The sequence below is a fragment of the Arvicanthis niloticus genome, chromosome 1 (genome assembly GCF_011762505.2).
Source record: "Arvicanthis niloticus isolate mArvNil1 chromosome 1, mArvNil1.pat.X, whole genome shotgun sequence".
NCBI classification, from domain to species: domain Eukaryota; kingdom Metazoa; phylum Chordata; class Mammalia; order Rodentia; family Muridae; genus Arvicanthis; species Arvicanthis niloticus.
The window spans coordinates 11,832,019-11,848,260 of record NC_047658.1 but is presented as its reverse complement, the minus strand read 5'-3'; the positions used below and the strand labels follow the sequence as shown (position 1 = coordinate 11,848,260).

General features: G+C 42.3%; 1 protein-coding gene across 2 annotated transcripts in view; it reads left to right on the top strand.

Annotated features, from left to right (window-relative positions):
* Tdrd12 (tudor domain containing 12) overlaps positions 1 to 16,242 on the top strand; it is a 75,682-nt gene that overhangs the window by 36,597 nt on the left and 22,843 nt on the right. For both annotated transcript variants that reach the window (XM_076932219.1, XM_076932214.1), the window contains exons 11-18: positions 2,311 to 2,391; positions 7,421 to 7,481; positions 7,808 to 7,915; positions 11,607 to 11,792; positions 13,409 to 13,565; positions 13,994 to 14,121; positions 15,033 to 15,224; positions 15,540 to 15,668. In XM_076932219.1, coding sequence (XP_076788334.1) covers positions 2,311 to 2,391; positions 7,421 to 7,481; positions 7,808 to 7,915; positions 11,607 to 11,792; positions 13,409 to 13,565; positions 13,994 to 14,121; positions 15,033 to 15,224; positions 15,540 to 15,668 — 1,042 coding nt within the window. The remainder of the gene's footprint in view (positions 1 to 2,310; positions 2,392 to 7,420; positions 7,482 to 7,807; positions 7,916 to 11,606; positions 11,793 to 13,408; positions 13,566 to 13,993; positions 14,122 to 15,032; positions 15,225 to 15,539; positions 15,669 to 16,242) is intronic.

Here is a 16,242-nt window from a genome sequence, read left to right as displayed (position 1 = left end):
CTCATCCCATGAACAGCACAGAGCGGCTGTGATGTACAGGGTGAGTAAGCACAGGTCACAGCAACACAGCTCAGCAGCTTTCAAGGTTGGAGAAAGCCAAGAATAGTTGTCTTCTCCAAAGTCTCTGACTATATACCCCTGTCCTCATTAAGATGCACATGGTAACATCAATGAAATATCAGGAGAGCTGTCTCAAGTTCTCTGTGGGGCTGCAGTGCCAGCTCTTTCCAGGACTGTGGCTGCATGGCTAGTGTACATGGGCTCAGCCTTGGATTCACACATACACTCAGCATTCCAGGTACTCTTCCTCCATATCTGTCAGGCTAGACTGGGAGTTCTGGGGAAAATTGCTGTGTGTTTTGTTTGAGCCACTTAGGGAACAAATCCACAGCAGGAATAAGATGGAGATTCTCCCTGTACCTGGAGCACAATTTCACCATTTCCTTTAGTGATCTATCACCAATGGAGTGATGGATTTTCTTCTGTAATTTAGGACACATTGCTGATAGCTGCACAGTTGAAATTACTGAGATTGATTATGGTCTTGGGACAAGACCAGAAGAAAACAGAGACAAAAATAAAAACAACTATAATTCCTCATACTTAGGCTGAAGGGCCCTGCCTCCTGTTTCTTTGACATGCCAGGAGAGTCTTGATCAGAACTTTTGATATCTGCATTTGCTGTGCAGTTCAACATCTAGGCAACCGTCAGCCTGATAGAGGAAGGGAAAAGACTAAGAAATCTCCAGAATTCTGTTTGTCTCCATGTTGTTACTTACCCTCGGTTGCTTTGGTACTTAGTTTCTAACTGAACTAAGCCAGTTTGAGTAGCAGAGAGGCAGTGTGGCCAGCACAGGCATGATTTCATAGTTAGTGCTTAGCCCCTGTTCTCACAGAAATGTATCTAGGTAGATTAAATGTTTTGTTACTGCTACTTTTTAAAAATTTCCCCAGAAAATAGTTATCTTTGTGGGTTAAGTAATTTGGATAAAAGCCCAGTTGTAACCTTGTTTTGAGGTGGTAAGTGGGAATTGTTCTTCTGTCAAATATTCCTCCAAGGATGGAGTAGGGAGAAAAATAGAAACAGGGAGGTCTTTGTCAGTTTGAGACTTACTCACCTGCCTTAAACAGGGTAAAAGAAGGTAAAACAGAGTGCCATGTCAGATTCAAATGAAACATTTAAACTCTGATTAGCAAGAGATGCTAGCCAAGAGACATTGCCATTGGGATAAGTATGACAACTCTGAAGCTCCCAGAGAGCCTTGGGATGCTGGCTGAGCGCTCAGAGGAAGTCTGCAGGTCAGGAGTAGCAGGAGGACCAGTCTTCTGTCTCCATCAGGTCTCTGGAATAGCAGATCTTAAAGCCAGGAATCTCTGAAGCTACAGATCTGGAATTTGGAGCGGCTGAAATCTAAAGCTGTGGGTCTTGAAAGCTGAAGCAGCTTCAGGGAAGACCTTCCTTTCACAGCCCTGCAGAGTGTAGTGAGTGTTAGAGGCTGCAGCAGGAATGAGTCCCTGTGGCTGGTAGCGTAGGGCTGTAGCTTCACTCAGTCTGTTCCTGGCCAGTCTTGAAGACAGACTGATGAGTGAGTCAGCTCAGAGCTGGTCTCTGAAGTCTTCTGGCTTCTTACCCAGAAGGGAACAGGGCCACTGGGGCTGGGCCCTGGAGTCTTCTCCTCTTCCTCTTTAAGCTCCTAAGCAGCTCTGGCTTTGAAGCCCCAGCACACTGAATTTATAAAACTGCCATCTGGTTCCTGATTGGTTGGATATGCGAAAATGAAAAATAGGACCACCAGGAAAGAGATGTAGGTGGAGAGAGAAGACAGGTACCCAGGCCTCTGCCTTTGCAGCGATAGGAACTAGTAAGGAAACTGCAGGTCGTTCCTGGTTACTGCAGCAGTCTTTGGAGGCTGCTTGCTGCTTTCTGACTTCTTCCACCAGGGATTTCACTCTACTTGAGTTTGGGCAGGATTTTTTGTTTTGTTGTTTATTGTGGTTTTTTTGGTTTTGTTGTTGTTATGGTTTTGTTTTTTTGTTGTTGTTTGGTTTCTGTTTCTGTTTAGCAGCTACTCCTGCTGTGCTAAAAGGCTTGAGGCTACCAGCTATCAGAACTCTTCATGGGATGGGTGGGCAGGACATACAGACAAGGACAGGACCCTGACCCCCACAGTTTCTCTGTGTCTTACAACTGAAGCATATGGTTTTCTTGGCATCAGGGTCTTATCATCTAGGTTCTGGTGGCAACCAATAGCAGTGGGGATTGTCTGTATTAACTTGTGAATAAATCTTTTCATGTGTTTCTGTTTCCAGTGGGTTTAGCCAGAAGCCAAATGAGAAGCCACTAAGGTTGACTGAAAAGAAAGACTGTGATGAGAAGAACGGCTGTGTAAAGTAAGGCTGTGTTTGTTTGTTTGTTTGTTTGGGCTGAATTAGTTTGCTTGGTTTCCTTTTTTTCTCACTTGAATTGTTTATTAAAATAATTGTATAAAATGATAAACAAGAATTTACCTCTATTGTTGTTGACTTCAAACCTCCATTCCCATAAAACAGTAAATATTCAGGAAGTGCCCCTGTAGGTTTTTTAAGCCCTGTCAGGGTGGGTCGGGTTAAATCTCTGTCCTGGTGTAAGGGGTCGTTCTCCTGATTTTTTTCAGTGAGGTGAACAGTGTTTAAATGGTGTTAGGTACAGTTTTACACATCTTATGGCAGTTGATTTTGGTGGGTGATGCTTGCTTTCCTTCCCAGTTTTCTGATGTTAAATGGGCCTGCCTCCTCCTCGCTAACAGCAGAGTCATTTTATTTTATGCTTGTTTAATTTACAAAACTGGTTCATACCCACGCTTTTGATTTTTTTTTTGTTTGTTTGTTTTTGTTTTTTGAGACAGGGTTTCTCTGTGTAGCCCTGGCTGTCCTGGAACTCACTCTGTAGATCAGGCTGGCCTCGAACTCAGAAATTCGCCTGCCTCTGCCTCCCAAGTGCTGGGATTAAAGGCGTGCGCCACCACCACCCAGCCTAATTTTTTTTTTTTAAATAATAATTACTACCAGCTTAAACAGTTACATCTGGGTAACTGGCTGCTCTGTAGTTACCAAGCTGACAGCTTACAATAGTTTGTGTCCGTGCTGTCTCACTGTTCTTCGTCACTATGAGGTTGCTTAGCCACCTTCCAGAACCACCCCATTCCCTGTATGGCCTCTGACCAGTACAAGCCCCTCAGTGTACATGAGTCAAGTATGTTGAAGGCTGGTGTCAGGCTCACAGTGGGGCTGGTGATTAATACTTCTGATGCTGACACCCCCTCCCAGAGAAGCTCTCCTGTTTAATGTTTGACATCTTTGCTATTATAAGTGACTATTTTCCTTGGAACAAAGAAATTTTTAAATTATGATTTAGTTTGAAATTATAATTGAGTGAACCCTGACAAACTCTATTATTTTTATGCCTCATAAAGCCTTGTCTTATCTACTATCCTGCTAAGTGCTCTTTGCTTAGTCCTGACTGAAGGAAGAAGATAATAGCAGTTATTTGTCATCTGCTGTACATTCCAGGGAGCTGAAGAAAGTCAGTGTCATAGTTAGGATTTCTGTTGTGTGGCCAAAAGCAAGTTGGGAAGGAAAGGGTTTGGTTTATTTGGGTTCCTACATTTTCACATTCAATCCATCATTGAAAGAAGTCAGGACAGGAACTCAAATAGGGCTGTTACCTGGATGCAGGAGCTGATACAGAAAACTGTGGAGGGGTACTACTTAGTGGCTTGCCTACCATGGATTGCTCAGCCTTCTTTCTTATAGAACCCAGGACTACCAGCCCAGGGGTGGCACCACTCAAAATGGGTTAGATCGTCCCCCATCAGTCACTGATTAAGAGTATGCCTATAGCAAGATCTTATGGAGGCATTTTCACAATTGAGATTCCCTAGCTTTTGTCAAGTTGACACAAAGCTGTCCAGCACAGGCAATAAGGCACTGAGTGCCAGTGACATCAGTGATGCCTTCCCATGCTATTCTAAGGCTGTTAAACCACATCCCTCGAACCTTGGGCTCTATCTATAGCAATCACCCTGTAGCCTATGCCAGGATAGGAAACTACCAGAAGGCTTTCAAAGATTATTACAAAACCATTGACCAAAAACCCAACTGAAAAGAGGTATTCATTGAAAAATAGTAGCTCTCAAGTCCCTAAGCCCTGTGAGGATGACTTAAAACAGAGCATGGTAGGTAAGATGGCTCAGGGGGTAAAGGTGCTTGCCACCAAACCTAATCATGAGTTAGATCTCCAGATCCCATATGGAAGGAAAGGCTGACTGCCTCAGGTAGTTCTTTGATTTCCACACTTGCATAGATAAACATACACAAAAACAATACATGTGGGGGTTTTGTTTGTTTGGTTTTGTGTTTTTGACACAGAGTAGCTGTATGTAGTTCTGGCTGTCCTGGAACCCACTCTGTATACCAGGCTGGCCAGGACTCAGAGAGATCCCCCTGCCTCAGCATCATGAGTTCTGGGATTAAAGATATACATCACCACTACCCTGCTACATGTAATTTTTTTAAGACCTTAGGACTGGTGAGATGTTTCAGCAAGCAAAGTTTGTTGCTGCCAAGCCCCGGTTGGAACCCCAGGACCCCCATGGTAAAAGGAGAAAACCAACTTTTATCAGTTGTCTTCTAAACTATACCTATATACTTGTATGCACATAAATAAATGTTTTTAAATATTATGAAATGTTTTTTAACACACAAAATGGGTTGGGGAAATGGCTGAGCAATAACGCAATTACCATGAAACAAGAGTGTAGAGACTTGGATTCTCAGAACTCATGTAACTGCTTGAATGGACATGGTAGTGCTCCTTTAATTCTAGCTTCGAAAGATGGATATGGAACTCCTGGTGCAAACTGGCTTTGTGACTGCCTGTATTGATGAGCTGTGGGTTTGGCTGAGAGATCATGCCACAAAGATGATTCCTGTTACCAACCTCAGCCTCCCCACTAATTCAAACATAGACACATGCACATACCTACCACACATAAACATAAAGAAAAAAACCAGATAACTCTCAATTTACAAGGACTTATAGAACACAAAGGGAGAGGTGATTGGCAGAGAAAATATTTACATACCCTTCAACATGCCTAACCCATATCAGAGTTAGAATGTGACTTCAGTATAAGGACACTGCTCAGGGATCCTACCTATTAATAAAACAACTACAAAGCAAGCCATTCAGTCTTGGCATGCAACCGTGAGGTCACCAGATTGTGGCCATTCTCCGTGTACTCCCCAGGGTTCATCTGAGCAGTGTGAATGAAGAGGGAGAACCCACAGGGCAGAGGCTTTTCTTGGTGCTGTGTTCTAGGGCCTAGTGAGCCAAAGATGGTTCCTTGGTGTGTGGACTCCAGTCTGCTGCAGCATGACCGAGTCTGAGCAGCATTCCATTGTGCATTTGATTTACGCATCAACTGAGAGAGAGGAAGGTCTCTAGTTGTTGCATTAAAAAAAAAAATCTGAACCAGGCAGTGATGGTGCATGCCTTAAATCCCAGCACTCAGGAAGCAGAGACAGGAGGATCTCTGTGAGGTTGAGGCCAACCTGATCTACTTTTCAAGTTCCAGGCCAGCCAGGGTACATAGAGAAACCCTATCCTGAAAACAAAAAACCCACACAAACAAACAAAAACAACCACCACAACAAAAAAGTTTGAAGACATGAATGGGATTTCAGGAAAGAATGTGGTTCACTGTGTGACCACCATACTCCTCCTCAAGTTCCCACCTCAGAAAATGGTGTGACTTCTCTGCTGCTCTTACAATCCTTACCCATACTGAGGAGAGAGTGGGTCTTGGTATAAAGAAAAGCACTTTTAACTTTGGATTCATGAGTTTCTAGAATGATCCGAAGTAATGACTTTTCTGTATCCAAGGGAATAGAAAAACTAGTTATATTACTAGGGCAGCGCTACGTTACTAAAATTTGACTGTGCTTAATGATATATGGTGATGGAGTAAAATGGTGAAGGATGAGTTTCTTATATTTTGTCGTTAATGTAAGGTAGGAACTATTTTATTTATAATTTATTGTAAATTATTATGATGATTATAACCCCTCACAAACAAAAACACTTAACGCTTAACAATCTTACATCTATAAGTTTAATAATTTTACAATTTATTCCTTAAAAACCCAGTTTGGTTTCAGAATCTTTGCACGATTGTGATAAAAATGAGGCACACTGACACATAAGGCATACCCATTGCCATGAGTCCAGTATGGGATGTGATCAATGCAAATATATATTTCTGGGATAAATAATATTCATAGGAGTTTGACTTATACTTAATAGATATGGTTTGGCTTTCTTAATAAGCAAAAATGTAGACAGTCAGAAATAAATGTATTGTTGGTAGCAGAAGTAGCAAAAGCTATCCCTGTATCTTGAGAGCTGTAGTAGGGCAACAATAGAAAAGTCAGCCTCATAGACCGAGCTCTCAGAGGGATCTAGAGGTGAAGGCAGTATGCTATCTATGTATAATGAGAAAGGTGAAGCAAATAGGTCATGTGAGTAATCTACACTAGAGAAATGAAACAGCTTCTCCATCAGTGAATTTACTGTGTTCTGTTTGTTTTGAACTCAGGCATTGAAAAAATACTGTGTTATTCAGGTTCAAACCCTCCACTGACTTCTCAGCTTCTACAAGATGCCTTAACAACTTCAGACTTCTTAGTCAGTAGTTCAAAGATAAAATGTTATGGATGTACACAGGGTTTGTCCTCAAAGTTGCAAATAGATCGAAGCCAAACTAAGTTCAATTTAGTCTTCCTATGATATGGTGGGTGATCACTGGGTCTGGCTATTTGCTGTTCAGAGAAATCTGATCTAGGTAGTGCTTTATAGGAAAAAATGTTCTTTAACTATGTGTATCCCATATTACATATATGAGGCGTGCTTTAATCAAGGTTGATATTCTTTTGTCAGCAGAGACAAAATATGAAATTTATCATAAACTCTTTAAAAATAGTGAAAAATATTTTTTGTTAATAAATAAAATTCAACTTTAAAAAGCACTTTCAAATTACTTCTTTTCTGCATTAGCAGAGGACAAGTCCTCATCTGGTATTTTCTGACTATAAAATAAAACTGGTAATTGGACCAGTGGTTCCGACTTTAGCTGGGCCCCCTTTTAAACAGTGTGCAGGACATTGGTGATAGGGGTAGCAGCCCAGATACCAGCCCAGGTTTCCAGTGGAATACAGGAGACTGGTATGACCTTCATGGTCCTTGCGTGGTAGTGAAGCCAGCAAGACAGAGCACAGTGTTTTCCCACTGTGTCTCCTTCCACAGGGGAAGAGTTAAATAGGATTTCAATGGGGAAATGTTAACTACTTCCTTCTTCAAGTTGTCCTTTAAACTGCTTTGCAGATTATTGCAGTTTCTAAATCCTGATCCTTTGAGAGCTGATGAGATCTCTGACCTGCACCAGGTATTACAAACTAAAAATAGAAGATCAAACAAGAGAAACTGGTAGTGTTAAGCCTCCTTTCTCCCTTCAGACTCCTTTAGATGGGTTTCCCCCAAATCACGGCTTTTGCAGAATCTAAAGAACAACTGCTGTAGTGCCTGTGTTTTATTAGGGGAACAAATGATCTTTAATTTGGGTGGTTGTATATGTCTTCCAAGAAGCATGTATTCCTAGGTTTTTACATGACTATCTACAAGAAAACACAATTTTCTTTTTGGTAAAGCCCTTAATTCTCTGCTGCCTACACAAGGAAAGCCTGGCTGTTGTCTAATGTCTGTGTTGATTAGTTGCAGAAGGTGAAGCTGGGCACACTGCAGCCTGGTGTGGTGCTCCGGAACAGGATCGAGCCCTGCCTCACCCTGGATAAGTCACCTCTGTCAGCAGACCTGAAGAAGGTGAACGTGTTCTTAAAGCCAGACTCCTGAGGAAATGCCAGCCTTTTCCAACCAAGAGCTTTGTTTTGCCTTGTCTGTTCTATTCTAAGAGCGATGGGGATGAATCCAGGGCTTCATGCATCCTGGGCATGCATTTATCACTGAACCACACCCCAGTCCCATAGGAGAATCTTAAATAAACACTTCTAAGGCAACATTGCCTAATTCTTGCTTCTGAAATTCTCTTGAAATCTTTTGTGATTTATTTCTCATGTATTTGTAAGTCCAGATTAACTTCCCAGATTAATTCTTTTATAGAAAAGTCCATTGTGCAACTGTTGGTCCTGTTCTGAAGTAAGTTTTCTTCCTTCCTTCCTTCCTTCCTTCCTTCCTTCCTTCCTTCCTTCCTTCCTTTCTTTCTTTCTCTCTCTCTCTCTTTCTTTTTCTCTCTTTCTCTCTCCCTCTCTTCCTCTCTTCTTCTCTTTCTCTCTTTCTTTTTTTGACACAGTTTCTCTGTGTAGCCCTGACTCTTCTGGAACTCACTCTGTAGACCAGCCTGACCTTGCACTTAGAACTGTCTGCCTCTGCCTCCTGAGTGCTGGGACTAAAGGAGTATGTGGCCACCACCAAGCTTTTCTGATGTAAAATTTTAGATGGGCTTTTGGAGGGGGGTTAGAACACATTTCTAGGACAGTTGTGATAGTTGGTTGTTTGCCCATCCTTTTCAAAATTTCATTATAACCTAGAGATTTCTCTTGGTAAATCAGTTATGCTTACTTATGTTTCTTTCCTGATTTTAAAGAAAAGGCTCAGATTTGTTTTTCAATAATAGAAAGCCAAACCATATGGATGGACAGAATGAGAGGAGGTTATGAGGTCTTGAGTAGGGAGGAGAGTTTACAGGATATAAGAAGGTAGTGGACAGGTACAGAACGGCTGGCTTAATAGGTCAAGCGAGGCACGGGGACAAGTAGACAGCCATAGTCTGCTTATTGATTGATTTTTGTTGTTTTGGGTTTGTTTCTCAAGAAAGGGTTTCTCTGTGTAGCCCTAGCTGTCCTGGAACTCACTTTGTAGACCAGGCTGGCCTTGAACTCACAGAGATCCTCCAGCCTCTGCCTCCAAACTACTGGGATTAAGAGCCTTTTGTTTTGTTTTGTTTTGTTTTCTCAAGTGTGTTTCTTGATTGTGCCCTACCAGTGTGTATTATTCTAAGTGGTAGATAACTAGAGTCACTTTCTGGAGAGCATTCCATGATACTGTTTAAAACTGTCCCAGTCAAAATGCCTGCCTGCCACCCTGTCTTCCTGCAGTGTTAGGATCCATGATGGCAAGATTTGCCTCACCATCTGAGCTGCTTGTTGGGGCAGTGTCTCTCTTTACTATGAACAAACTGCTGACTATAAACATTTTGAAGATAACGCTTCACCTAAAAAAGGAGAACCAAACCAAACTCTGTGCAGGCAGTAGAGACTGCCAGAAAGTGGGTCCAGTGTTATGGGCCTGCACTCCCAGCCACTCCAGAGGCTGAGACAGAAGGATTACTTGAGCTGAGGACTTTGGAATCAGCATGAGCAGCATAATGAAATTTGATTTCTCGCAGAGATACAAGAAGATACTGCATCCATTTAACAGTAACAAAGTTTTTGTTTGTGTTTTTGCTTTTTGGGTGCAGGGACTTCCTTTCAGCTGGACTAGGATCTTGCCATAATTGACCATAGTGACAAACACAAAGGGAGAGGAGGAACCCTTGCTTGCGGAATGTGTCCCTAGCCCTTCTAGTGAATGGGAAGCTGTTACTCACTGATGTTCTTCAGGCCTCGAGGAAGCAAGCAGCTGTGCTGTGACCACATCTGTCCAAATCTGCAAGAAGGCGATGTTGAAGCCGTCAAGGGAAGGGGTGTTGTTCAAAAAGGAATGCTCCCTGGATATTATCACAGCAAACCACTCAGCATGCTGTTAGCAGTGTTGTAAACAGGCATGGTTCATATCAAGAGAATGAGCAAGTATCTTGATTTAACACAGGAAAATGTGGGGGGGAAAGGAAGCCAAAAATGAGTGTATCTGGGTTCAGTTGGGGCTTCAGCTGGTCCAGCCAGAAAAGTACTTTATGAAAGATAACAGAACTGAGCTACTGGTCACAGCCTAATGTACAAGAAGAAAAGGACCAGACCTAGACTTTAAATGGAGTACTGATGTAGTTTATACCTGCAATCTCAGGAAGAATAATTCACAGACAGCTCGAGTTACATGAAACCCTCTCAACACACACAAACTTGGAAGACAGGAACATTCAGAAACCAAAGAGTAAAGAAGTAACAAAAGCGTCTTTATAAGCAGTAGGTGGGAAGTATAAAGTGCAAGTGAATGGAAAGAACAAAGATGAAAGTAGAATAAAGTCTCGGGTTTAACTTAGGGTCTGAACAGTCGATTGCTAGAAAAAAAGGAAGAGCAGGAGGTTCTCTGAGGAGGGACAGTGAACATGTTGTGGACCCCAAGTGACATGACTTCCCATGTTGACAGTGAGTCCCTAACTAGCATAGATGAACAGACTTGAGATGAGCACATGGCTTTGACCCATTCAAACTCAGATACAGATGTCATGAAAGTTGCTATGGAAGAAGTGATCCCACCAGAGGTCAGGTTTAGAATCACCTCAGGCTTGTACCCAGCTGCTCTTGGGACCTTGGACTTGAGCATTTAGTCATTCCAGCCCTACAGACAAGTCTAAACTTGGGTTCTCATTAAGCTATGTGGGTAGAAATAGGTTTTCAGGTTTTTAAAATCGCAAGAAAATGTACTTCTTCTACCTCATGTCCAGAAACTACTGAAGTCTCTTCTCCACAAGAGTGTCAAGAATGAAGATCACATGAGCTGCAGGCAAAGGAGCAAGCTGCCACGTGGCCCTTGAGCTCATCTGGAAGCTCCGGGCTTTGGGAGGGAGGGTAGCACAGAGAATTCAATACCTTTTGAGAAATCATACTTGTGGTCTCAGACTTGTGAAACATTCTGGTTTTAGTAATAGGTGAAGAGAAATAAATAAATAAAAGCATGTGTGTTTAAAAGGTTAAGGTAGGTGAGGTGGCATGTGTCTGTAATCCCAGCACCTGGGAAGCTAGGGCAAGAAGATCAAGAGTCTGGGCTGCAGAGATGGCTTCATAGTTGAGAGCACTTACTGCTCTTTCAGAAGACCGAGTTTGGTTCTCAGCACCCACATGGTGGCTCGAAATTGTCCAATTCCATTGGATCTCGTGGCCCTCTTCTGGCATGAACATGGTGCACAAACAACACATGCAGCCAGAACACCCATTCATGCGGGGAGAAAAAGTGTCTGGGGCTATCCTGGCAAGATCCTGACTCAAAAATCAAATTAGGAATAGTTTTACAAATGAGGCAGTTGGGCTGGCAGATTATTAAAGGACACGGAGACAAAGCCACATTCTTGTTGCAGTGTGCTTTAGTCATCTGGTAGGGGCTGGTTCCTCAGTAGACCCTTTAATGGGTTCAGAAAAGCAATAGTTCTTAAAATAGGGATTTGATACTTGGGAAGCATCCATTCAGAGCTCCTGGTAGGTCTTGAGAGAGAACCAGAATAAACTATAGGTGGGTGTGTCCTCGAGATGATAGTGAGGTGCATGGAGATCTGAGACAGAAGGTTTCCTCTGTCATTTATGTCTCTCTCTTCCCCTCTCCCCTGCCATCTTCTCTATAGGCTCTTCAAAGAAACAAGTTCCCAGAGCCCAGCCATACTGCGTCTTACTCTTGGCCGCCTATTGCACGTGGCTGTGATGTGGTTGTCATTTCTCACTGTGGAAATGACCCCTTGTTGTACCTGCCACCGCTGCTTACGATTTTGCAGATGGGGGGCTGCTACAAGTCATTACCGAGTAGAAATGGAGTAAGTTGGAGATGATTTTGAAACAGATTAAATGTTTTCAAATGACACATCTATATTTGTTTGGTTAAAAAAAAGATTATTACTCAAAATTTTCCAAAACCACTACACTAGAAGCTGAATTATCAGCCTGGCTTGATGACACAAGCCTATTTTCCCAGTATTTGGGACACTGAGGCAATAGGATTGATTACAATTTTGAGGCCAGCCTGGACTATAATAGCGGATTTGAGGTCAGCCTCGGATACACATTAAGACTGTTTGAACAGACAAACCTGGACTATTAGAAAGTAGCTATTGCTTTCTCAGTGTTGTCAGTGTCACTAAGTCCCTGGTGACTCTCCCTGTGGTCCATCCATGGACCCTAGTCGTGGTTTTTAGAGTTGAATACAGAGTCTATAAAACGATCTTAGCATTATTCATATAATTGTCACCCCAGCTGGATGTGATGGTCAGGCCATGTGTTGTTACTGTGTCACATGAGAACATTGGTGCATGGGAAGCTGTTGGCTTAACTGACCAGTGGTGAGTATGTGATCAGAATTTCAGTTTTTGTTGTACTTCTCCATGCTATGATTGATAGCACACCATGATGTTTAATAATCTTTCCCCATGGATAAGAAAGGAGAGAAATGGGACATAAGAACAACCTGGTCATGGGTAGTGCCTTGCTAGCTTTTGGCTATCTAGAGAACAGTTGTTATAAAACTTCCATCCCAGAACATGGCACAAAAGATGCAGCATAGAAAAGGTCCCGCCATGTACCATAAAGCATGTGTGGCAAGGATGCATGCTCAGAGTTTAAAAGCATACTGGGTTTTTGTTGTTTTGTTTGTTTTTCCTAATCCTACCATGCATGACTTATCTTTGGAATTTACACTGGTTATGTATTGACTTCAATAGATGCATTTATACCCCTGAATTAGGTTAGTAAATAGCTGAGCACAGCTGATGGAGGAAATGACAATTTGTGTTGAAGCAGAGCCCCTTTTAGGGCTGAAAGTGACATGTAGCCCTTACTCCTGTCTCTTGTTTTCTCCTTGCCTCCATGGACAGCCTGCTTTCAGACCTGTGGAGAGGTTGGCACTTGTCTGGACCTTCCTAGAGGAAGGAAGAGACTAGGTTCATCTCTGTATGAAACCTGTGCCCATTAAGTGTTGGTAGGCAGGCCTCCTGGGGGGTCTGTGAGCTGATGGAGTGTGAGTTCAGAAGGCAGTCTCCTAGGGAAGAGGCAATGGGTTTTCTAGCCGTTCATTCATCCTAGTGCTTAGGAGCAGGAAATGGAGCCAGACTTCTGGGTTCTTAGTTTCCAGATGTGCAGCCTTGAGGAGGGACTTCACCTCTATTCCTCAGACTCTTACCCTGTAGAATGAAGACTAATTGTCCCTACCCTGTAAGAGTAAGTTAAGGTTTAAAAGACTCAGTGAGTGCTCTAGCTCAGCTTAAGAACTAGTTTAGTGTTTCTAAATCCACTCTAGTCAAATGATATCTCTGCTCATCTGCATGACAACGATAGCTAAAGTCTTATTCTGTGTCAGGAGACAGTCTGGGTGTTTCACATACACTATGTTTGATTCCTAACAACTGTCCAAATCATCTGAATCTGTTTGTCTTTGCAGCCTCTTGCAGTCATCGTGTGTCCTGGGTGGAAAAAGGCTCAGTTTATTTTTGAGTTATTGGGAGACTATAGCATGTCCTCCAGGCCTCTTCATCCTGTGTTATTAACAATTGGACTTCACAAAGATGAAGCCAAAAATATGAAGCTTCCAAGGGGGTGTAAGCATCCTTTCCAAGCTGTTTGGTTTTCTTTGCAGAAGTCAGTGAGCTTGCCTAGGTAGCTGGGACCTTGATTGCTAGCCATTGGCCCTGACTTGACTTCCTAGTTATCAATGGGTATCAGTGGTAAAGGTTCAGTTCTTGACTCACATTTCTGAGAAAACTGCATGATTTCATTCAGTTGTCATATGCTACCGAACATTCACTGCCAGATGCTGAGGAAAAATCTGCCTTTCAGGCAAGCAGAGCTGTAGCAGCTGGGGGTGTGGTCAGATATGGCAGGCTCAGACAGGGTGGACAGGGGCTTGCTTGCCTTGCTCACCCAGTAGAGAAATGGCTGCTGAGAAGGAAGTGGAATCATGGTGAAGGAAGTATTGGAGAAGCATGTAGAAAACCTAAAAGATGTTCATTGTTTTTTCTAAATGTAGGTGATGTGATTGTCACAACGCCACACAGCCTTTTGAGACTTCTTACGTACCGAAGCTTGTTGTTTCTTAGACTCTGCCACCTGGTTCTGGATGAAGTGCACGTACTGTTCTTTGAAGCTAATGAGCAAGTGAGTAGGAACACACTGGGTATCCACTGCTAGTTGTTATAATAGCGCAAATGTTTTGGAAATATGTCAGCTCTTAACTCATTTAAAATGTAAATTTGTAGTTAATAGTGCTCACTATTCTGCAGCATGATGGTTACTGCTTGTAACAAGTTATTTTAAACCTGTGCCTTATGCATGCTAGGGAAATGCTCTCCAGCTAAGCCACATCCTCTGAGGTTTTTGAAGCATTTATTAGGAGCTGACAAAGTAACCAAGAGCAATATATTTGGGAGGGATGGTCGCCCCGGGTAAATCTCAGACTTTGTCTCTTAGTGCCTGTGTGGCTCCTTTGAAGTCTTGGAGTGCATTCCCAAGCTGGTTCTTAGATGACCAGGTTTGCATCATTGCCTGTCTGAGCAGTGGACAATCGTTGTTGGCAGCATGCCATCACACCATGTACACTGCCCTGCACAAACCGGAGTCTGCCTTGTATTTTGCTTTGTTTTCTATGCCATCTTGTAAACAGTGAGTTCCTATTTGCTTAGTTCCTATTTCCTTGGCTAGTTAGATTGAAAATTAATGCAAATTGATCATTGTGTCTATTTGTCTGTGTGTTGGTTAGTTGTTTTTATTTGCTGGGGTTATCTTTCTGTAAGTGAGTTTTGAACTCTTTAATATAAGCATGCTAATCCCTTGTCACAAATGTTATACACCAAGATGCTGTTTGTGGCTTAATTGCATCCCAGTAGAATTTTACAGAGTTTATTTATTGACAATGCATTTTCTTCTTTTCAAAGTGTTGTTTTTTCCTTTTTATTTTTGGAAAATCTTTCAACACACTAAAAACATCAGGTAGACAGTCCCTGAATTCTGTGTTTTAGCTAATCCTTTACTCTATTTTGAAACAAAGATTAAATTTACAAATTTTTCAGATGTTTGCCATATTAGATAACTTTAAAAAAAACGTTGAAGTGGAGGAGCGGGAGTCTGCACCACACCAGATTGTAGCCGTCGGCGTTCACTGGAACAGACACATAGACCATCTAGTCAGAGAGTTCATGAAGGATCCCTATGTTGTGATCACCGCCCTTGAGGAGGCTGCCCTCTATGGCAATGTCCAGCAGGTGATGGGGAGGGCCTGGTGTATATTAGTAAATAGACACATGTGTGTACACACACTCGCAATGTATATGTTATCTAAAAGAGAAATCGTTTTGCAAATAGTGTTTCACTTAAAGCAGCCCCTTGAATACAAGCGAGTTGTATTCATGCTGCCTGTTAGATGATAACTGTGGTTTCATCCTCAAATTTGTAAGCATGAGTTATGTTTATATTTGTTTCCTTTGTATTCTTTCCTGTTACAAGTATAATCTCTCTTGGAGAAGTGCAGCTGCAGTGTTTGACACCTCAGAAACCACCTGTCCTGTGTTCATCAGCAGGTAGTGCACCTGTGTCTGGAGTGCGAGAAAACCTCAACTTTACTCCAAGTTCTCGACTGTGTTCCAAGTCAGGCTCAGAAGACCTTGATCTTCACCTGCTCTGTAGCAGAGACAGAGATTGTGTGTAAGGTAAGCCTGTCCTCACACTGGGATCCTTCCACCATTGGTGGGAGCCAGAGCAGAATCTGCTAGACAGAATTATGCAGAGAGGGGTAGGGAGATGTAGTCTCACAGTGTAGCACAGGCTCTGGAGGAGGAGCAGTGCTGTGTGGCCATGTCAGGTGAAATGTACAAGCTTTGGTTGGTGAAGACATGTGAGTATCAATACTCATAGGAAAACCAAGATGATCGTCTACATCGTAGACAAAAAAGAGCCAAACACATTGCTATAATATTTACTCTATTTAATCTAATTCTATAAATATTTGTGATAAAGTATAGAAACAAAGCCAAATACAAAGAAAAACTCAGCACCATGTCTTTCTTTCCATCATAATAAGCTATAGCATACAGCTTAAAAGGCCTTATTAAGAGTAGCACGTATATCTGATATAGATGCACACACACACCTGTGTACATTGCACAGACAGTCATATTACCTAAAAGAGAAATAGTTTTGCAAATAGTGTTTCACTTAAAGCAGATTTTTAGATGAAAACTATACAGCCTTGGGGGTGGCTTATACTCCTGCTGCTTACTTGAC